At 38.3% G+C, this 24,768-nt stretch overlaps 1 protein-coding gene across 17 annotated transcripts in view; it reads right to left on the reverse strand.

The window, feature by feature from the left end:
* TASP1 (taspase 1) overlaps window positions 1–24,768 on the reverse strand; it is a 281,853-nt gene that overhangs the window by 185,365 nt on the left and 71,720 nt on the right. For all 17 annotated transcript variants that reach the window (XM_055543419.1, XM_055543421.1, XM_055543418.1 and 14 more), the window contains one exon: window positions 4,687–4,793. In XM_055543419.1, the coding sequence (XP_055399394.1) occupies window positions 4,687–4,793 (107 nt within the window). The remainder of the gene's footprint in view (window positions 1–4,686; window positions 4,794–24,768) is intronic.

Consider the following 24,768-nt stretch of genomic DNA (forward strand, 5'->3'; position numbering starts at 1 on the left):
TGCAGCTGGGAATAGTCATGTGACCAAAATAAATAACTAAAGAGGACTCCATTGAGAGGGAGCCTGGAAAACCTTTGCATCCCAGATAAAAAGGTGACAGACACATCTGGCACTAGTCTCCCCTTCCCCACCCTCCATGGTCTCACTTTCTCACCTTCAATGCAGACGTGACACCTCAAATTAAAGAAACCATATTCCACCCTTAAGGCAAGAGGCGTGAGAGAAAAGGCCCAAGAGAAATCCCAGATATGTTGGCTCCAGCATCACTAGAAGCCTGAGCTCACAAAAGCTTGCAACCCACCCACTTGGAAATTTTTTATACGCCAGGGAGCAGGGGGACAAATATGCATTTCCTAAGCCACTGTCAGGTTTTCTGTTGTTTGCAGTCAAAAGCATCCCAGTGATTAACAATTCTTATTTTAAACTAAGTCAAACCTAAGTGTAGATGGTCAGAGACTAACAAAAATAAAAATACTCTGACTGAGGTAGCAAGCTAATGAAATATTCTTCTTGCTTTAACTCTGATTTCTATTAGTACTGTCCATGGGGTCACAAAGAATCGGACACAACTGACTGAACAGCAACAACAAAATTAGTACTTTGACAAGGTCTGGACAATCAGTTACCTTTTTAAGAAAAAAGAGAAATATCAATGCAACAAAAATCTCCAAATTTATTTCCTTTTTTATCAGGCTTAAAAATATTTATTCTACTGTATACTCCTTTCAAGACAATATTTATGTCCTCCAACACTGAATAACCAAAGAAGTGAACATTAGCAAAGTTACCAAAAACCCTATTCTTTTCATTATGTTTATATACCCAACTCACAGCTTCTTTTATGTAGCACAACACACAGTAGTGCTGGGCCTTAGTCAATGCTGGCTAACCAAAACGATGTGGAAACTATACACACAGGACAGGCAGTGATAAACTAAACACAGGTCAATTTAGAAAACAGCTATCTGCCCTTTCCCGTCACATCTCTAAAAAGTTGCTATACTTCCTCTCAAAAATTGTAATTTCCTGCTCCATTGGCTCCTTATCTGGTAGCCTGTTCTTTCTGGGAGCATTTTTTATCACCTCTGCCAAGGTTACGCAGCAAACATCTGTAAGACAAAACCTGTGGCCAGCACCCTTCCCTAAAGACAGAAGCTCGGTCAGAGTCATTTTTGTAGGTCAATGTCAAAACACAGTGCTTCTTACACATTAAAGTTTAAACATTCTGAATACCGAAAACATTTTCCTGTCTTTGCAGGTGTCTAAACCACGCCATCTGAACCTGAACTCCAGCTCTGTAGCCAGCACGGCCAGCATCCCTTAGCACCCTCCCTTCTCCACGGCAAGACTACGCCTGGCGGAGCAGCCTTCTTTCTCTTCCGGCGGAGCGACATTAAAGACGAAGGCAAACAACGGCACAGGCAAGATGATGGGGCCTCCGTGAGCGACCGTCACCAAGCACGTGATCATCTCTTGACACTTCTGTTTCTCCTAACAGCCACAGAAGCAGAATATCACTATTTTCTATTTTAAATATCGTTATTTTAAAAATAAGGAAACGGAGACTTCATAGGTGAAATTATCACTGAATTCTCAGAAGGTCACTGAAAACATAAGGTGTCTCGACCCTGCTTCCAACTCCACAGCAAAACTTCTTGAAAGCATTATCTCCACCGTGTTCTCCCGATGGCGCCTCGGCAGCAGGTCTACAGTCCTCCACGTCAGGGAGACCATCCTCACCCGGGTCCGCAGTCACCAGGTCCTGAGTCCAGAGGCCCGGCCTCGGCCCGCATCCTGTTTCTCAGCAGCATCTGACCCGGTGACGACTGGCTCTGAGCTGCTCTCTGCTTCCTGGCCGCTCTCTCCTGGGGTCCCTTCTACCCCACTGGCTGCTCCATCTTTTTCTTTCGTTGGTTTCTTCTCCTCCCAACATAGACATGTCGGTCTGGCCCCGGGTTCAGTTTTCAGACCTCTAACTTCACTCACTCCTCAGTGAGCTCATCTGGCCACATGGATTTATATTCCTTTTATGCCAATAATTTCCAAATGAGAAACTCCCTCCTGACCTACCCCTAAGCTTCAGATGCATATAACCAACTCCACAGTCAGTGTCTCCTGCTGCCACATCAAGCTTTTCATTGGAAATCCTCCTAACCAGGTTGATGAGTGGCTGTTTAAAGTTTTCAAAAATTGATTATCCTCTGGGTGAAGTACAGAATGATGAAAAAGGACACATATTGTAAATATATCCTTTCTTAATTAAAACACAAAACCAATTCATTCATTCACTAGCCAATCTTTTTAATATAAGACCAAAGCCATTTCTCTGGATGTAAGCCCACATATAAATGTTCCGTATCATCTTTCTATAACAGCCTGGATTGTCCTATGATTTCAAATTTTATCTAAAATAGAACAAGAATATAAAGACATTTAACAACACACTCTGAATACAGAAAGCTTCTAGATTTTTATGATTTTTCTCAATCTTTTATAACTGACTTGCCCCAACTTAATTCTATGGCAAAAATAATTCTATTTTTACAGACTCACTCTGCTTTTTCAAATTAGTTTTCAAACAAACAACCCTTTTGATTCTCAAGCAGACAACTCTCTTTTTAAGCTCAATGACCAACCTAGATAGCATATTGAAAAGCAGAGATATTACTTTGCCAACAAAGGTCCATCTAGTCAAGGCTATGGTTTTTCCAGTGGTCATGTGTGGATGTGAGAGTTGGACTGTGAAGAAAGCTGAGTGCCAAAGAACTGATGCTTTTGAAGTGTGGTGTTGGAGAAGACTCTTGAAAGTCCCTTGGACTGCAAGGAGATCCAACTAGTCCATTCTAAAGGAGATCAATCCTGGGTGTTCATTGGAAGGACTGATGCTAAAGCTGAAACTCCAGTACTTTGGCCACCTCATGCGAACAGTTGACTCACTGGAAAAGACCCTGATGCTGGGAGGGATCGGGGGCAAGAAGAGAAGGGGATGACAAAGGATGAGATGGCTGGATGGCATCACCGACTCAATGGACATGAGTTTGAATGAACTCCAGGAGTTGGTGATGGACAGGGAGGCCTGGCATGCTGTGATTCATGGGGTTGCAAAGAGTCGGACACAACTGAGCAACTGAACTGATTCATCAGTTTACAGGAGACTTGAAGAACTATGTAACTACAGCAATAGAAAACAAGCGCATAATGAGACTCTTAGTGGCACAAAATTCAACTGAAGAGGGTAGAGGAACAATGCACACTAAAAGTGGTCTATTAGCTTTGGGGGCTTAGGGTACTTCGGCATCCGATAATATGTTTATGGTGAAAATAAAAAGTATTGGTTAATGTGAGTCTGTTAAGGGGATATGGACTAAGAAAGTTCTTTTTCTCCACTTCCCACCTCTATCACCATGAAATCATACTTTCTCTAACTCCCCTCACCTTAAGAAATGTCAATACCCAAATGACTAAAACTAAAACCTTTAAATCCCCTCTCTTTCTCACCAATCTTTCTGACACCGGTAATTTCTGCCCTTTGTAGGAACCCTTACAATATATCCTGGATGTAGTCACTTCTCCCCATCTCCATCATCCATGGTCCAAGTCGCCATCATCTCCCAACTATAAAAACTGTGCACCTAGTCTCTTGAAAGAACTGCACATAGCAGCCTGAAAGAACTTGGTAAAACCTATCTCTCACTACGAGAGACGATTTCGTATGCATTCATACGTGAGTAAACCACACACAGCTATGACAGAAACTGTAAATCAGTAGATGAGTGATTACAGAAGGGCTAATCAAAAAAGAATACTGAGATTCCAAGTTTATCAAATGCTGACGTGACATGAGATCAGGAACTGGATGCTGACTGACCTTGAAGCCGCAGGTGGGGAAGACTGTTACAGCTCTTGTTTCCATTCCCTAAAACACCTAATAAATGCCACACACGGACTCATGATGGCACACAAATGCATGAAATGCAAACAAAGAATGTTTAAGAACAAGAAACACACATGCAATTAGAATATGCAAAGAAACCTACATGAATCCAATACACACATTTCCCTCTAACACTCCATCCCCTGAACAGCCATTTTCATCCAAAGCTGCAATGGCCAAAACAGGGGCCAGGAGCCACACAGAGCTACTGAGTGCTTAAAAATATGGTGAGGACAAATAAGACGTTAGATCTTTAATTTTAGTACATTTTAATTAACTTTAATTTTAGAACAGATATTCAATTATTGGAAAGTTTTAAGTATGCTTGTAATGTAACCTGTTATATAAACCTACCTTATCAACTACTAATTTTATGATATTAAATACAGATTAAATATTTCGAATGAAAATTTAGTGTCACAATTGAGACGTGCTGTAAGTGTGAAATATACACTGCTTTTGAAGACAATACTGAAAAAAGAAAATAGAATAGCTCGCTAATAATTTTCTCATTGGTTAACGTTTTTAAAGCGACTTTTGAGTTCATTGGTTTAAATGAAATAAATATTAAAATTAATTTTACCTGTTTCTTTTTACTTTTTTAAATGTAGCTATGGAAAACTTGAAAAGTACATATGTGGCATGCATTATATTTCTACCGGGTCATACTATTCTGAAACTTACATATCTAAATGCAAGCTAAATATATCATTATGATACATTAATTATTAATATTTCAAACACCTCCTGACCTTTTCACTTGATTGTCTTCTTTTCTTTAGTTGAATGAAATCTGTTTCCACCCTTTCTGCCAGCTCTAGTTTCCTCTTGTTTCTTTTAAAAGCAGCTAAACTGAATCCTATAAAAGAAACATTAAAAATAACATTTGAAAAATATTAGGGCAGTGGGGTAGACAAGGTATCCTGAAGAGCCTTCTCAGGACAAAATCCTTAAGAATGTTGGATAAAGGGTTTTATAAGCCTTTTCAAGGTACACTGAGGTGAGAGGAGAATAAAAAAAGAAATAACCTAAGATTAAAAATTAAGGAAAAGGTCAAATCCAGAGAGGGAAGTACGTTCTGAAGGTAGATGCTCTCCAGCAGTGTCTGCTAATGCATGCCATGGCCAACTCTGATTTTGAAGGGCTCTGTGCATAGGAGACAAAAGACACTGGGACAATGCAGCAGGAGAAACCATATTACAGATCATCCACATAAGAAGGAGGGACCCAAAGGATGATACACCTGATGAAAGGAAGAACTAGAAAACACAACAATACACAAAGATTAGGAAACTTGTAAGTTCACTTGACTATAACCATAAGCAGACTTGGCTATAAATATGAGAAGAAAAGTCATGTTACACTTGGCTGGTTCAGGATGTGGAGATCTAGTGTGTGTGTGTGTGTGTGTGTGTGTCTGCACGCAAGCACACATGCACACAGGGTGAGCATGGGCTTCTGCTTAGAGAAAAACAATTGGAATTATAAGGAAAAAATACAGATACATATAACATTAAAATATTTAAAAATATTTTAAAATTCAGACAGAATTAGGAGATTTCATATTACTTATGTGCCCTGGAAAAAACAAATTTAAAAAAAACAAATGATTTTGGTGAGGTAATGCTTCAAAGACTCATTAAACACAAATGCAAATACTCCCTGGAAAAACCTGTGTTTTTCCTCAAAGAATTTACATGTTCCAATTAACATGAGCCCATCATTTAAAAAAAAAAATCATAAAACGAATGAGAAATAAATCACACCAAATGAAAAATAAAAATCAGCCAAACATTAGAAAGTGTAATCCAACCTGTGAAGACTTCACATACGGGAATAATCAGTCATACACAGAGTATAAAATATGTTTATGCTCATAGACATAAGAAGATATTGAATGTATAACTAAGGAACAATAGATGATAAAATGTCCAGACAGACTTGAGGAAGAACCAAACAGAACTTCGTAAAAAAAAAAAAAAAATACAATAATTGGAATTTTAAAATTTAACATACAGATTTAAACAATTAGATTCACCTGATGAGAGAATTACAAACTGGAATATAACACTGGAAAGAATACAAAGTTTTCTGATAATAGCAGACTAAATTATTAAGAGAGTTTCTCCCATCAAATATTATCAAAAATACTGGATAAAACATGAAAATTACCACCTTAAAAGCATTAAAACAAAAACTTATTAAAAATATCAAGCTTTTCTGGGGATAAACTAAGGGCTAAAGCTATTATTATTGCACTTTGAGCATTGGCTAAAACTAGCGCAGTTGAATTTGATTCCACAACATGAAGGACAGCCATAAATCCAATCCAGAGGAGGGATCCCCCACAGGAAGGCTAGGCCAGAACCAAGCAAACCCAACCCTACCCTCTAATCCAAGACCAACTGCATCTAGGCAAAATGGCTCTCCTCAATGTGCTGAAATACCTGCTCATCCAGAACACCATATCCAATAAAATTCACTTTCAAAAATTAAAGTGAAATAAAAATAGCTTCAGGTGAACAAGAATGAACAAATTCATCACTGGCCAGACCCTATACTAATGAGAATACTAAAGGGTGTGCTTCAGTAACAGACAAAATAATACAAAGTGAAAGCTCAAAGACAAAAAAAACGTATGGAGACAGGTGGGGGATTAAATGCAAAGGAAAGGGTATATGTGCAGGCAAATATAAATGAAAACTGACTAATAAAAAAATGAATAAAGTTTCATCGTACTTTTAAGTACATATTAATTTCCTCCAAATTGATGTAAATTAATCATAATAACAGTGGAAAAATAACAAAGATCCTCTAACATATCACTTTTAAGATTAAACAAGAGAATGTTAAATACGGAAAAATAAATGTTAGGAAAATTAGGTGGAAAAGGAACCAGAGCCACCCTCAAAGCAAAGTCTAAGAACAATACTGTAATAATGGATTCCCACCCCCCTCAAAACAAAAAGGGTAATGGAAATGACCAATAAGTTTACAAACACATTCATGTATATTCTAAGAGAATTTGAGAATAACACTGATATTTCATACCAGTTGGAAATCTACATGTTACTCAGTAAACTTTCTTGGCACAATATGTTACCTATTTGGGGGAAATAGTACAAGTAAATTCCTACCTCACACTACACACAAAACTGAAATCATGTAATAACAATTTAAACATATAAAATCTAAACAAAGAAGTCCAAAAAGATTAAACCATCACACATGAGACATAAATATCAGTCTTTTTATATCAGTCTTTTTGAGGAAGACTTTAATTTTATTTTTTTTTAACTTTGGAGTATTTTACATTGAATGTGATCAAAGCCAGAATCCATCAAAAAGATGGTTCACTGATGGGCTTCCAGGTCAAGATGATGCAGAAGGACGAACACATATCTCCTCCTGCAAGAGCACCAAAACTTCAACTAGCTGTTGAACAACAGGAAGATGCTGGAACCTACTGAAAAAGATGCCCCAAATCAAAAGACAAAGAAGAAGCCACAGAGAGATGGTTGCAATCATGATAAAATCAAATCCCATACCCGCTGGGTGGGTGATCCACAGACTGGAAAACAATAACACCAAAGAAGTTGTCACACTGAGGTGAAGGTTCTAAACCCCACGTCATGCTTCCCAGCCTGGGGATCCAACGAAGGGACTGAGAATCCCCAAGGAATCTGACCTTGAGGGCCAGCAGGGTTTTGATTACAGGCCTTCCAGAGGACTGAGGGAAACAGAGACTTCAGTCTTGGAGAGCACAAAAAAATTTTGCAAGCACCAAGACCCAGAGGAGAGGAGCAGTAACCCTAAAGGAGACTGAACAAACCACGCGTAGTGTTGGAGGGCCTCCTGTGGAGGTCTGCGTTGGCAAGGGCTCACCACAGGGACAGAGACACTGGAAGTCCCCCTGGGCGTAAACTCTCTTGGACTTTACCATTCACTTCAGTTCAGTTGCTCAGTCATGTTTGACTCTTGGTGACCCCATGAATAACAGCATTCCAGGCATCCCTATCCCTCACCAACTCCCGGACTTCACTCAAACTCATGTCCATCGAGTCGGTGATGCCACCCAGCCATCTCATCCTCTGTTGTCCCCTTCTCCTCCTGCATCAGGGTCTTTTCCAATGAGTCAACTCTTCGATGAGGTGGCCAAAGTATTGGAGTTTCGGCTTCAGCATCATCCTTCCAATGAACACCCAGGACTGATCTCCTTTAGAACGGACTGGTAGGATCTCCTTGCAGTCCAAGGGACTCTCAAGAGTCTTCTCCAACACCACAGTTCAAAGCATCAATACTTCAGTGCTCAGCTTTCTTCACAGTCCAAATCTCACATCCATACATGACCACTGGAAAAACCATAGCCTTGACTAGATGGACCTTTGTTGACAAAGTAATGTCTCTGCCTTTTAATATGCTCTCTAGGTTGGTCATAACTTTTCTTCCAGGTAAGCGTCTTTTAATTTCATGGCTGCAATCATCATCTGCAGTGATTCTGGAGCCCAGAAAAATAAAGTCAGCCACTGTTTCCACTATTTCCCCATCTATTTCCCATGAAGTGATGGGACCAGATGCCATGATCTTAGTTTTCTGAATGTTGAGCTTTAAGCCAACTTTTTCACTCTCCTCTTTCACTTTCATCAGGAGGCTTTTTAGTTCCTCTTCACTTTTTGCCTAAGGGTGGTGTCATCTGCATATCTGAGGTTATTGATATTTCTCCTGGCAATCTTGATTCCAGCCTGTGCTTCTTCCATTCTTCCAGCATTTCTCATGATACAGCCTTGAAGTACTCCTTTTCCTATTTGGAACCAGTCTGTTGTTCCATGTCCAGTTCTAACTGCTGCTTCCTGACCTGCATATAGGTTTCTCAAGAGGCAGGTCAGGTGGTCTGGTATTTCCATCTCTTGAAGAATTTTCCACAGTTTATTGTGATCCACACAGTCAAAGGCTTTGGCATAGTCAATAAAGCAGAAATAGATGTTTTTCTGGAACTCTCTTGCTTTTTCCATGATCCAGTGGATGTTGGCAATTTGATCTCTGGTTCCTCTGCCTTTTCTAAAACCAGCTTGAACATCTGGAAGTTCACGGTTCACATGTTGCTGAAGCCTGGCTTGGAGAGTTTTGAGCATTACTTTACTAGTGTGTGAGATGAGTGCAATTGCGCAGTAGTTTGAACATTCTTTGGCATTGCCTTTCTTTGGGATTGGAATGAAAACTGACCTTTTCCAGTCCTTTGGCCAATGCTGAGTTTTCCAAATTTGCTGGCATATTGAGTGCAGCACTTTCACAGCATCATCTTTTAGGATTTGAAATAGCTCAACTGGAATTCCATCACCCGCACTAGCTTTGTTCGTAGTGATGCTTTCTAAGCCCCACTTGACTTCACATTCCAGGATGTCTGGGTCTAGGTGAGTGATCACACCATCGTGATTATCTGGGTCGTGAAGCTCTTTTTTGTACAGTTCTTCTGTGTATCCTTGCCACCTCTTATTAATATCTTCTGCTTCTTTTAGGTCCATACCATTTCTGTCCTTTGTCAAGCCCATCTTTGCATGAAATGTTTCCTTGGTATATCTAATTTTCTTGAAGAGATCTCTACTCTTTCCCATTCTGTTGTTTTCCTCTAGTTCTTTGCATTGATCGCTGAGGAAGGCTTTTTTTTATCTCTCCTTGCTATTCTTTGGAACTCTGCATTCAGATGTTTATATCTTTCCTTTTCTCCTTTGCTTTTCACTTCTCTTCTTTTCACAGCTATTTGTAAGTCCTCCTCAGACAGCCCTTTTGCTTTTTTGCATTTCTTTTCCATGGGGATGGTCTTGATCCCTGTCTCCTGTACACTGTCACGAACCTCATTCCATAGTTCATCAGGCTCTCTATCTATCAGATCTAGTCCCTTAAATCTATTTCTCACTTCCACTGTAGAATCATAAGGGATTTGATTTAGGTCATACCTGAATGGTCTAGTGGTTTTCCCTACTTTCTTCAATTTAAGTCTGAATTTGGCAATAAGGAGTTCATGATCTGAGCCATAGTCAGCTCCCAGTCTTGTTTTTGCTGACTGTATAGAGCTTCTCCATCTTTGGCTGCAACGAATATAATCAATCTGATTTTGGTGTTGACCATCTGGTGATGTCCATGTGTAGAGTCTTCTCTTGTGTTGTTAGAAGAGGGTGTTTGCTATTACCAGTGCGTTCTCTTGGCAAAACTCTATTAGCCTTTGCCCTGCTTCATTCAGTATTCCAAGGCCAAATTTGCCTGTTACTCCAGGTGTTTCTTGACTTCCTACTTTTGCATTCCAGTCCCCTATAATGAAAAGGACATCTTGTTTGGGTGTTAGTTCTAGAAGGTCTTGTAGTTCTTCATAGAACCATTCAACTTCAGCTTCTTCAGCATTACTGGTTGGGGCATAGGCTTGGATTACTGTGATATTGAATGGTTTACCTTGGAAACGAACAGAGATCATTCTGTCATTTTTGAGACTGCATCCAAGTACTGCATTTCAGACTCTTTTGTTGACCATGATGGCTACTCCATTTCTTCTAAGAGATTCCTGCCCACAGTAGTGGATATAATGGTCATCTGAGTTAAATTCACCCATTCCAATCCATTTTAGTTAGCTGATTCCTAGAATGTCAACATTCACTCTTGCTATCTGCTGTTTGACCACTTCCAATTTGCCTTGATTCACGGACCTAACATTCCAGGTTCCTATGCAATATTGCTCTTTATAGCATCGGACCTTGCTTCTATCACCAGTCACATCCTCAGCTTATTTTTGCTTTGGCTCCATCCCTTCATTCTTTCTGGAGTTATTTCTCTACTGATCTCCAGCAGCATATTGGGCAGCTACCAACCTGGGGAGTTAGTCTTTTCTTTTCATACCCGCAGACCCCAGGGCTATGTCGCCTCAGGCCATACAACTACCAGGGAGGGAGAGTAGCCCCACTCATCTACAGATAATTGGATTAAAGCTTTACTGAGCAAGGCCCTGCCCACCAGAGCAAGACCCACTTTTTCCCATTGCCAACCCCTCCCATCAAGAAGGTTACACAAGCCTCTTAGCCTCAGCCATCAGAGGGCAGACAGAATAATCAAGAAGAAGCACAGTCTCACAAAACATATTACAGAAAGTTAACCATAATGAAAAAGTAGAAAGTTATGTCCCAGATGAAGGGACAAGATAAAATCCCAGAGAAATAACTAAATGAAGCAGAGACAGGCAACTTTCCAGAAAAAGAATTCAGAATAATGATAGTGAAGATGATCCAGGATCTTGGAAACAGAATGGAGGCAAAGATTGAGAAGATGCAAGAAATGTTTACCAAAGACCTAGAAGAACTAAAAAACAAACAGAGAGGAATAATACACTAGAAGGAATCAATAGCAGAATAACTGAGGCAGATGAACGGATAAATGACCTGGAGGACAAAATGGTGAAAATCACTGCTGCAGAACAAAATACAGAAAAAAGAATGAAAAGAATTGAAGACAGCCTAAGAGACCTCTGGGACAACATTAAACACACCAACATTCGCATTATAAGTGTTCCAGAAGGAGAAGAGAAAAAGGACCTGAAAAAATACTTGAAGAGATACAGCTGAAAACTTCTCAAACATGGGAAAGGAAATAGTCAACCAAGTCCAAGAAGCTGAGAGTCCCAGGAAGGGTAAATCCAAGAAGGAACACACCAAGACACACAGTAATCAAACTGACAAAAATTAAAGACAGAAATAAAATATTAAAAGTAACAAGGGAAAAATGACAAATAACATACAAGGGAATTCCCATCAGGCTATCAGCTGATTTCTCAACAGAAACTCTACAAGCCAGAAGGGAATGGCATGATATATTTAAAGTGATGAAAAGGAAGAACCTATAACCAAGAACACTCTACCCAGCAAGACTCTGCTTCAGATTTGATGGAGAAATCAAAAGCTTTCCAGATAAACAAAAGTTAAGAGTAATTCAGCACCACCAAACCAGCTTTACCACAAATGCTAAAGGAACTAGAGAAGCTCCTGCCTAGAGAAGACAGGAAACACAAAAGAAGGAAAAGACCTACAGAAAATACACCCAAATCAATTAAGAAAATGGTAATAGGATCATACATATCAATCATTACCTTAAATATAAATGGATTAAATGCACCAACCAAAAGACATAGACTGACTGAGTGGATGAAAACATGTGCACTTCCACTTACCACATCACTCTGCCTGACCACCCCCCCAAACTGTATGTAATTATTTTATATTGTTAAGTTAATCATGTTCCCATTACAGCTTGCAATTGCAATTATCTTTTATTTTTTGTCTGGTTATTGATTGATAAGTTTATCAGTTTATCAGTGAAAACTGATAAACATCTTCTACTACTGTAATTATGTAACTATTACTCACTTAATACTACTCACTGAATACCATTGTATTAATCCTGATTGGTCAACAGAAAAATAATAGAACTCTGTATCACCAGAACTAGGATTAATAGAAAAACCTGTAATCACTTTTTAAAATCCAGATGCATATCAGAATTATCGTGAATTTTTTTTGAAAAATACAAATGCTCAGGTATTGCTTTTTTCCTCTGGAGGTCCAGATGTTTCTAATGAGAAGTCATGCTTAAAACCAACTGGAGTATATGATGATCTTTTATCTAGTTTGTTTCATTTCTTTCTATTTTATATTCAATGGTCCCATTTTATTTAGTTTATGTTCTCTAATTTCTCCATCTTTTTCTTTATGTTCTTTTTCAAGCCTCTATCTAGTAGAAAAACTTTTGTATACATATATATAAATATGTATGATATATATTTTTTGAAAACTAATGAATTTTTGCCTAACTAAAAAATTATGACATTTTGATTCTACTTGTTTGACTTAGTATGACTAGAATGCTAGATTTCTAATTAAAAAATAGATATGAAACTTTGTGATCCCAATTCTCCAGGCCAAAATACTGGAGTGCGTAGCCTTTCCCATCTCCAGGAGATCTTCCCAACTTAGGGATCAAACCCAGGTCTCCTGCATTGCAGGCAGATTCTTTACCAGCTGAGCCACAAGGGAAGCCCAAGAATTCAGGAGTGGGTAGCCTATTCCTTTTCCAGCAGACCTTCCTAACCCAGGAATTGAATAGGTGTCTCCTGCATTGCAGGCGGATTCTTTACCAACTGAGCTATCAGGGAAGCCAAATTAAAAAACAGATATGAAACAAACAACAAAGGTTTACTGTATAGCATAGGGAACTATAGTCAATACCTTGTAATAACTTATGGTGGAAAATAATTTCAAATATAATATATGTGTATTTGTATAACTGAATCACCTTGCTGTGTACCTGAAACATTGTAAGTCAACTATACTTCAATATATATATATTTTTTTAACACATTTTTAAAAGACGGTTCATTGATAAAAACCACATAAAATTTTAAATGTCTTAAGGCAAAAGATATCATATGCAAAAGTAAATGATAAATGACATTGTTTAAAATTTTAGGGTATATGCAAATAGTTATGAGATAAGATTAATATCCCTAAATCAGAATGGTCTAATATAAAATTAATAAGTTGGAGATAGAATTAAGATGGCAGAGTAGGAACCACGAGGAATCTGTCCCCACACCGAGACAACTGGCCTGCTAGAATCTGTCTAATGTATTATAGAACTCTGGAGTCTATTAAAGAGGAAGGTTTCCAGGGGAAGGCGTGGATATAAACTGTGGTTAATTTGGGTGAATTTCAGCTTATAGCTCAGTAGCCTCTACCAACTCCCCACTCCCAACCCTGTGGCAGGCAGCCAGACACACATTCCTACAGTAGCTTTCCCATAGCTTGTGAGAGCCAGGTGAGCAATAGAGACCCTATCCTCCAAATACCAGAATCTATACTCTAATTGCTGGTTCTGGGCTGAGGTACAGACAGCCATTGTTGCAATGCCTCTCCCTCCATCTGAAGTGACCTCCAGGGAATTTAAAAGGCTACTGCTTTTTCCTCTTTTCAGAGACAGACATTTAAGGAGATATACAAATGGCCAGTAAGCACAGGAAAAGATATTCAACAGCATAATTATTAGGCAAATGCAAGTAAAAATCATGAGATACCACCTCATACCCATTAGGATGACTGTTACAAAACAAACAAATGCAGAAAATAACAAGGGTTGATGAGGCTGTTGAAGGCTTCCTAGGTGGTGCTAGTGGTAAAGAACCCACCTGCCAATTCAGGAGACTTAAGAGAGACATGGGTTCAACCCCTGAGTTGGGAAGATCTCCTGGAGAAGGGCATGGCAACCCACTCCAGTATTCTGGCCTGGAGAATCCCATGGACAGAGGAGCCTGGTGGGCTGCAGGGGGTCACAAAGAGTTGAACACAACTAGTGACTTAGCACTGACGAGGCTGTGGAGAAACTGGAACCCTTGTACACTATTACTGAGAATTTTAAATGGTGGAGCTGCAGTGAAAAAAAGTACAATGGTTCTTTGAAAAACTAAAAACAGAATTGCCATATAACCTGGCAATTTCACTTCTGGGTACCCAAAAGAATCGAAAGCAGATATTTATACACCTCTGTTCACAGCAGCAATTATGCATAATAGCCAAACACCAGAAGCAACCCAAATTGCTTCAACCCAGTCAGTGTATAAATGGATATACAAAATGTAGTGTATACATAAAACAGCATATTATTCAGCCTTAAAAAGAAATTCTGACATGTGCTACAACATGGCTGAACCTTGAGGACATGATGTAAGTGAAATAGGCCTGTCACACAATGAAAAGTGTATAATTCCACTTATAAAAGGTACCTAGAGTAGTCAAATTCATAGCGACAGAACTCAGAAAGTTGGTTGCCAAGGGCCAGGGGGAAGGACACAAGGGAGAAGTTAGCATTTAATGAAAACAGAGTTTCAGTTTTTCAGATGAAAAGCATTTTGTAGACAGATGGTAGTCACAGTTGTACAGTGTAAATATAATTAAAGCCACTGAAATGTACCATTAAAAATGTTTAAGATGGTAAATTTTACATTGTGTATTTTACCAAAATTTAAAAGAAGATTTACGAAAAAATGTACGTGAATTTTTATTTATAACAGCATTATTTATAATAGCCCCGAACTGGAAACACCCAAATGCCTTTCAGTAGGTAAAGGATTAAACAAACAGTGGTATATCCTCTGTTTAGCAATTAAGATGGTACAAGCTATTGATAAGCACAATCACCTGAATGAATTGCAAGAAAATTACACTAAGTGATAAAAAAAGCCAGTTTCCAAAAACTCATATCCTATAGGACACCATTTATATAACATTCTTGAAATGACAAAATTATACAAATGGAGAAAGATTAGTAACTGCCAGGTGTCAAGGAAAGGATGAAGGTGGGAGGTGAGTGGGTGAGACTATAAAAGAGCAACATGCGTGATCCCTGTGGTGATGAAAGTGCTGTGTATCTTGACTGTCAATATCTTGAATGTGATATTATACTATCAGTTTGGCAAGATGTTCCCATGGGAGGAAACTGGGCAAAAGGTACATGGAATTTCTCTGTATTATTTCTTAGGATTGCATGTGAATTTATAAGTACTTCAAAATAAAAAATTTGAAACTGGCCATATTAACTAGCCATATGAAATTAAGTGTTGATATATCTATGCTAAAACTCTGCAATTACAGAATAAATGTTAATATCATGCTATCTTCCAAAGTATCCTAAACAGAGGCAGAAAAACTACTGAAATATAAGAACACAACCTAGCCATAGAAAAGAAGAAAATGGGATTCTTTGTGGCAGAATCATGCCCATAAACTGATAGAATAGGATGTCCTTAATCTACTCTTTACTTAATTTAAAGATGTACCACAGGACCTATCAAAGCAAAAAATAGCTGAAAATTAAGGAAGAGATGGTATCAACTTTGTAGCACAAACTAAGGTTGTCTTTTACCAAAGGATAACAAAATCACACCCCTTTCAACTTCAACCTTAATGAACTTTCTAGAAGAATTCAAAAGAATGTACATATTCTATCCCAGACATTCTGAAAACTGAATGCACTGAAATTACCTCCAAAACTTTAAAAACAGCAGATGCCTGGGTCCCATCTAAAAGCTGCTGTTTTAATTGATTTTGAGTGCAGCCAGGGCTTCAGGATATTTCAAAGCTCCCCAGTGACTGATGTACAGTCAGAGCTGAAAACCACTGCTCTAATGGTTACACCTAACTCCAGATACGACCAGTCACTAAAATCATCATGTCAGTCAATGCTACAGAGCTAAGCCTATTCAATTCTGGTGAAATCACATCACCAAGATCATCTTCATATCCAGCATATGGTGAGGGTGATATTAAGAGTCAACATTTGAGCATTTCTATGGACCAGAAATTGGAGTAGAAATTCTTTACAATATACATTATTTCAAGGAATCACAACATCTCCATGAGAAAAGTTTCTAGGAGATAACTTGCCCCTGATCATAAAGGCCTGCAAAGTATGTGGTCATAGTATGAGCTACTATGTGGTCATCAAAGGCGCCAACTGTAAACAGCCAGATTCCTCAAAAGTACACAGTAAACCACTTAAGAATCTGGCAATAGCCAGCAAAATGGTAAATCCACATCCTGTATGAGTCAGTAACTCTACTTCCAACTGTTTAGCACAATAAAACATATATTAAGTGATGTGTACAAGAATATTCATGAAATCATCAATGTTAATGGCAAAAACTAGAAACAACCTGAATGCCTATCAATAAAGAAACTAAATAAATTGGTAAAATGCTATTCAGCAGTTTATTTTTTTTTTAATTTTATTTTATTTTTAAACTTTACATAACTGTATTAGTTTTGCCAAATATCAAAATGAATCCGCCACAGGTATACATGTGTTCCCCATCCTGAACCCTCCTCCCTCCTCCCTCCCCATTCCATCCCTCTGGGTCGTCCCAGTGCACCAGCCCCAAGCATCCAGTATCGTGCATCGAACCTGGACTGGCAACTCGTTTCATACATGATATTTTACATGTTTCAATGCCATTCTCCCAAATCTTCCCACCCTCTCCCTCTCTCACAGAGTCCATAAGACTGTTCTATACATCAGTGTCTCTTTTGCTGTCTCGTACACAGGGTTATTGTTATCATCTTTCTAAATTCCATATATATGCGTTAGTATACTGTATTGGTGTTTTTCTTTCTGGCTTACTTCACTCTGTATAATAGGCTCCAGTTTCATCCACCTCATTAGAACTGATTCCAATGTATTCTTTTTAATGGCTGAGTAATACTCCATTGTGTATATGTACCTCTGCTTTCTTATCCATTCATCTGCTGATGGACATCTAGGTTGCTTCCATGTCCTGGCTATTATAAACAGTGCTGCGATGAACATTGGGGTACACGTGTCTCTTTCCCTTGTGGTTTCCTCAGTGTGTATGCCCAGCAGTGGGATTGCTGGATCATAAGGCAGGTCTATTTCCAGTTTTTTAAGGAATCTCCACACTGTTCTCCATAGTGGCTGTACTAGTTTGCATTCCCACCAACAGTGTAAGAGGGTTCCCTTTTCTCCACACCCTCTCCAGCATTTATTACTTGTAGACTTTTGGATCGCAGCCATTCTGACTGGTGTGAAATGGTACCTCATAGTGGTTTTGATTTGCATTTCTCTGATAATGAGTGATGTTGAGCATCTTTTCATGTGTTTGTTAGCCATCTGTATGTCTTCTTTGGAGAAATGTCTATTTAGTTCTTTGGCCCATTTTTGATTGGGTCATTTATTTTTCTGGAGTTGAGCTGTAGGAGTTGCTTGTATATTCTCGAGATTAGTTGTTTGTCAGTTGCTTCATTTGCTATTATCTTCTCCCATTCTGAAGGCTGTCTTTTCACCTTGCTAATAGTTTCCTTTGATGTGCAGTAGCTTTTAAGGTTAATTAGGTCCCATTTGTTTATTTTTGCTTTTATTTCCAATATTCTGGGAGGTGGGTCATAGAGGATCCTGCTGTGATGTATGTCAGAGAGTGTTTTGCCTATGTTCTCCTCTAGGAGTTCTATAGTTTCTGGTCTTACGTTGAGATCTTTAATCCATTTTGAGTTTATTTTTGTGTATGGTGTTAGAAAGTGTTCTAGTTTCATTCTTTTACAAGTGGTTGACCAGATTTCCCAGCACCACTTGTTAAAGAGATTGTCTTTAATCCATTGTATATTCTTGCCTCCTTTGTCAAAGATAAGGTGTCCATATGTGCGTGGATTTATCTCTGGGCTTTCTATTTTGTTCCATTGATCTATATTTCTGTCTTTGTGCCAGTACCATACTGTCTTGATAACTGTGGCTTTGTAGTAGAGCCTGAAGTCAGGTAGGTTGATTCCTCCAGTTCCATTCTTCTTTCTCAAGATCGCTTTGGCTATTCGAGGTTTTTTGTATTTCCATACAAATGGTGAAATTATTTGTTCTAGCTCTGTGAAGAATGCTGTTGGTAGCTTGATAGGGATTGCATTGAATCTATAGATTGCTTTGGGTAGTATACTCATTTTCACTATATTGATTCTTCCAATCCATGAACATGGTATATTTCTCCATCTGTTAGTGTCCTCTTTGATTTCTTTCACCAGTGTTTTATAGTTTTCTATATATAGGTCTTTAGTTTCTTTAGGTAGATATATTCCTAAGTATTTTATTCTTTCCGTTGCAATGGTGAATGGAATTGTTTCCTTAATTTCTCTGTTTTCTCATTATTAGTGTATAGGAATGCAAGGGGTTTCTGTGTGTTGATTTTATATCCTGCAACTTTACTATAGTCATTGATTAGTTCTAGTAATTTTCTGGTGGAGTCTTTAGGGTTTTCTATGTAGAGGATCATGTCATCTGCAAACAGTGAGAGCTTTACTTCTTCTTTTCCAATTTGGATTCCTTTTATTTCTTTTTCTGTTCTGATTGCTGTGGCCAAAACTTCCAAAACTATGTTGAATAGTAATGGTGAAAGTGGGCACCCTTGTCTTGTTCCTGACTTTAGAGGAAATGCTTTCAATTTTTCACCATTGAGGATAATGTTTGCTGTGGGTTTGTCATATATAGCTTTGATTATGTTGAGGTATGTTCCTTCTATTCCTGCTTTCTGGAGAGTTTTGATCATAAATGGATGTTGAATTTTGTCAAAGGCTTTCTCTGCATCTATTGAGATAATCATATGGTTTTTGTTTTTCAATTTGTTAATGTGGTGTATTACATTGATTGATTTGCGGATATTGAAGAATCCTTGCATCCCTGGGATAAAGCCCACTTGGTCATGGTGTATGATCTTTTTAATGTGTTGTTGGATTCTGATTGCTAGAATTTTGTTAAGGATTTTTGCATCTATGTTCATCAGTGATATTGGCCTGTAGTTTTCTTTTTTTGTGGGATCTTTGTCAGGTTTTGGTATTAGGGTGATGGTGGCCTCATAGAATGAGTTTGGAAGTTTACCATCCTCTGCAATTTTCTGGAAGAGTTTGAGCAGGATAGGTGTTAGCTCTTCTCTAAATTTTTGGTAGAATTCAGCTGTGAAGCCGTCTGGACCTGGGCTTTTGTTTGCTGGAAGATTTTTGATTACAGTTTCAATTTCCGTGCTTGTGATGGGTCTGTTAAGATTTTCTATTTCCTCCTGATCGAGTTTTGGAAAGTTGTACTTTTCTAAGAATTTGTCCATTTCTTCCTCGTTGTCCATTTTATTGGCATATAATTGTTGATAGTAGTCTCTTATGATCCTTTGTATTTCTGTGTTGTCTGTTGTGATCTCTCCATTTTCATTTCTAATTTTATTGATTTGATTTTTCTCCCTTTGTTTCTTGATGAGTCTGGCTAATGGTTTGTCAATTTTATTTATCCTTTCAAAGAACGAGATTTTGGTTTTGTTGATTTTTGCTATGGTCTCTTTTGTTTCTTTTGCATTTATTTCTGCTCTAATTTTAAAGTTAATTCATCTCTCTATATATCAACATGGACAGATTTCAAAATACTTTTTGCTGACTGACAAAAAGATATTTTTGAAAATCATATTATACTACTATTTACCTAACTAAGGATACTGCAGTATGATACCATTTATCTACTTATAAAAAGAATACTACTACACATTTCAATACTTCTGTTGGAACAGAGAAAAGCAAATCAAAGAGGTAACTGTGCTTATCAGACTGGGCAGGAGACGGCAAATGGAAATGGAAGTATAAAGGAAGACCAGGTTTACGGAGAATGCTCCAGTATTTGAGAAAACAACATATTCCTATGCCATGCAATTAAAAAGTAATAATACAATGTTTAGATACATTTATTTATATTATTTTATTATTATAGGGCTTCCCTGATAGCCCAGTTGGTAAAGAATCTGCCTGCAATGCAGGAGACCCTAGTTCGATTCCTGGGTCAGGAAGATCCCCTGGAGAAGGGAAAGGCTACCCACTCCAGTATTCTGGCCTAGAGAATTCCATGGACTATAAAGTTCATGGGGTCGCAAAGAGTCAGACATGACTGAGCGACTTTCACACATTTACAAAACATATAGCTTATATCAGATTAACCCACAGATCAATTGTTATAAACTCTGGACAGAATTTTTAAATTAAGAAAAAAACAACACCTATTTGAAGGCAAGCGATCAAAAGCTGACAAAAATAGGAGAGGATTCAACCACTGAGAGAAAAGAAACACACTGGGTGAGATCCAAATTCAAACAGCTTTCCCCACGAGGCACTTCCCTACTCTGTGAGATGCACAGAAAATAGAGCTCAGGTAGAAAACCACAGTCTTACAGGTCAGAAATGAAGGAGTGTGGGGCTACTGAAGTCACTGGAAAGGAAGGAGGAACACTGCAAAGGAGAAACCCACAAAAAGAAGCCCAAAATCTATGTATGTGTGAGTCCCTCAGTCGTGTCTGACTCTCTGCGACCCCACGGACCATAGCCCGGCAGGCTCCTCTGTCCATGGAGTTCTCCAGGCAAGAATACATGAGTGGGTAGCCACTCCCTTCTCTAAAGGATCTTCCTGACCCAGGGACTGAACCCTGGTCTCCTGCACTGCAACAGAGCCACCACGGAAGCCCCAAATCTATGTGAAAGTCCCCTCAAATCTTGAATGAGAGCTTAACTGTTCATACAGGATGCAAGATTCCATGAAGTTCACAAAGAAGGGACTCCCCTGATGGTCCAGCTGCTAAGACCCTGCACTCCCAATGCAGGGACCCAGGTTTGCCGCCTGGCCAGGGGACTAGACCTCGCATGCCACAACAAAGATCCTGCAAGCAGCAGCGGAAGAGCCCACATGCCACAATTAAGACCTGGTGCAGTCAAATTCAAAAAAAAAAATAGTTCACTGAGGAAAACAATGGCTGAAAAGTGGACAGATGTTTTAGTAAATACCCACTGTATGAGAGACAAAGTTTGAGACTTTCCAATGTAAACCCCAGAAAGACCATATCTTAGGAATAAAGACCACAGCTGGTACTAAGAGACAACTCTAGGATTAAGAACAAAATTGAAACAGACTCACTTTAACAAAGCCTGAAACGAGGCTGTGACAATATCAAGGTGATCTGCAAATAATTTAATTACATACTAGAACAAGTTCAACATCATCCAAAGGAAGATAAATCATAGTTTCTAAAATGTATCATCGACATGCTCAAGTTGTAATTAAAAAAGAAAAGTTTAAGACATGCAACTAAATGGAAAATTTGTGACCAAGGTCACAAGAAAAAAAAAAATCTATCAATTGAAACTGACCTACAGGTTACCCAGATTTCAGAATTACCAAATATTTCAAACAATTATAACATTGTTATTAATAACAATGATAAATATGTCAACAATGGATACAGTGGGTTGAAGATATGGGAAATTTCAAGACAGAGATGAAAGCTGTTTCCTTTTTTTTTAAGGAAAACTTTAAAACTGAAAAACACAACATCTTGTGCTTGCTTTTTAAAATCATAACAAAAGATTAATATCAAATTAGATACTGCAGGAGGAAAGATAAACAAGCTCGAAGACAATTCAACAGAAAGCACAAATGGAAGAAGTGTGATGGTTAGTTTTATTTGTCAAAGTGACTGAGCCAGAGTGCCCAGATATTGGTCAAACACTATTCCAGGCGTGTCTGTGAGTGTGTGCTTGCTGAGGATGAGATTTACACTGAAGTTGATAGAGTAAAGCAGATTGCCCTCCCTAAACTGGTAGACCTCATCTAATCAGCTCAGTGCCTTAAGAGAACAAAAAGGCAGAGACTCTCCCCTGAGTAAGAGAGAAATCTTCTTGCCTGACTGCCTTTGAACTACAATGTCAACTTTTTCCTACCTTCAGACTTGAACTGAAACATTAGCTCTTCCTGCTTTTGAGCATGCCAGCCTTCACACTGAAACTACACAGTCCAGCTGACCTGGTTTTCAAGCCTTTGAACTTAGATTGAAATTACTCCATTGACTCTCCTGGTCTCTAGCATGGTGTCTGATCCTGCAGATCTTGGGACTTGTCAACTTCTACAACTACATGAGCCAATTCTTTATAATATCTCATAGATAGATAGATACTGGTTCTGTTTCTATGGGAATCTTGATTATCACAGAAAGTAGAGAACAAACACTGGAAAAAAAATTAGAGCTTGAATAATACATGAAAGTGTCAAATGTTTACTATAGGTGAAATGCAAGTCCTAGAAACAGAAGAGGGAGAGCAAGAATATGAGGGAGAGTAACTGGATCCACAACAAAACCAGCACAAAGAAAACCACACTTTGGCAAAAACAAATAAAAAGAACAATTCTTAAAAACAATCAAAGAAAAAGAAGACACATTATACAGAGGAAAGCAATAACAATCATGTCTGACTTCCTAACAGAAACAATGGAATCCAGAAGATAATGGAATAACATCTTTAAAAAGTGTTCAAAGGATACAGTGGAATATTATTCATCTAGTCAAGGCTATGGTTTTTCCAGTAGTCATGTATGGATGCGAGAGTTGGACTGTGAAGAAAGCTGAGCGCTGGAGAATTGATGCTTTTGAACTGTGGTCTTAGAGAAGACTCTTGAGAGTCCCTTGGACTGCAAGGAGATCCAACCAGTCCATTCTGAAGATCAGCCCTGGGTGTTCTTTGGAAGGAATGATGCTAAAGCTGAAGCTCCAGTACTTTGGCCACTTCATGCAAAGAGTTGATTCATTGGAATAGACTCTGATGCTGGGAGGGATTGGGGGCAGGAGGAGAAGGGGACGACAGAGGATGAGATGGCTGGATGGCATCACTGACTCGATGGATGTGAGTCTCAGTGAATTCCGGGAGTTGGTGCTGTGATTCATGGGGTCGCAAAGAGTCGGACATGACTGAGAGACTGATCTGAAGAAGGAAATCCTGATATATATAGATATATCATCTACAATATAGATGAACTTTGGAAACATACTAAGGAAATAATCCAGACACAAAAGGACAAATATTATGTGATTCCACTTAGAGAAGGAACCTAGAATAGGCAAACTCATAGACAAAGTAAGCAGAAGAGAGGTTACCAGGGGCAGGGAAGAGGCCGGGGTGGGTAATCACTGTTTACTAGATACAGAGTTTCTGTCTGAGTTAAGGAGACAATAGGAAGGGACAATGGTAACAGTTAATCAACACTGTGAATGTACTTAATACCACTGAGTCATACACTTAAAAACTGTTAAAATGGTAAATTTTACATTATGAATATTTTAACACAATTTTTTGAAAGTGCTAAAAGAAAAAAAAAAAAAAAAAAAAAAAACCTGCCAACGCAGAAGTCTATATCCAACAAAAAATATCTTTTCAAAGCAAAAGCAAACTAAGGATTTTTTTTCCCCCAGATAATGAAAGCTGAGAAAATTTTTCACTACCACATCTACCACATTACCAGAAAAGTTTTAGCATTCCAAGCTAAAGGAAATGATGCCAGAAAGAAATTCAAATCTACATACAGGAATGAAATAAGTAATTATATGTGAAAATGTGAAAGAAATTTAGGATAAACCTTAGAAAGACATTCTGAAAGTTGAAGGAGAATAAAAACCTACAAATTATGCCCCCTAAAGGTAATCAAGTATAAAGTATTATCATTAAACAGCACCAAAACACCATTTTATTTATACTGAGGATTAAACAAATGGCTGAATATCGGATGGTATTTAAAATTTCTTTAATCTAAATAATAGTTATAGCTTCTCCTTTTAAATTCGTAAGTCAAAACCATTATTTTTTGCCAAAACAAAAAATGAATATATCACTTAACTTTCAAACACCTTATTTATTCAGAGATTTCTTGTTGATTGGGTATATGTCATAAAAAAAAAAAAAAAAAAACTATGATACCTTATGTTTTTCTTATTCCAAGTATAAAATACTAATATATAGTCAAAAATAATTTTGCCATCTTGCAAAAATCTAGCACTATTTTATAATATGTTTTTATATAAATGTTCTGCAGTAAAATCGGCAGACTGAATGCATGAATTCATCCCCATGCCCTACTAAAAATTTACCAGAAAGAAATGTAAGTGGGGAGGAAGACTGGCATACACAAGGGGTGAGTATAAGAGAAGAGTGATATCAGCAGTTTTAGAAAATAGAAAGCAAGTAACTAATCGAGCAGAAGAAGATGAACCCCAATGCCCACTAGCCGGGACATCACAAATCAAACTAATCTCGGCCAAACTAAACTAATTTCTGCCAAAGAAACATCAAGAGAACTTGAAACGGAAGGCACCTGGTGTGTCTGAAAGCCAGGTCGGGACTAAAACCAGGAGAACAGGCAGATGGAGATGCCCAGATCCTTTCCTTGCACTTGCAGAAAACATGAAG

Source organism: Bubalus kerabau, chromosome 13 (assembly GCF_029407905.1).
Source record: "Bubalus kerabau isolate K-KA32 ecotype Philippines breed swamp buffalo chromosome 13, PCC_UOA_SB_1v2, whole genome shotgun sequence".
Lineage (NCBI taxonomy): Eukaryota > Metazoa > Chordata > Mammalia > Artiodactyla > Bovidae > Bubalus > Bubalus kerabau.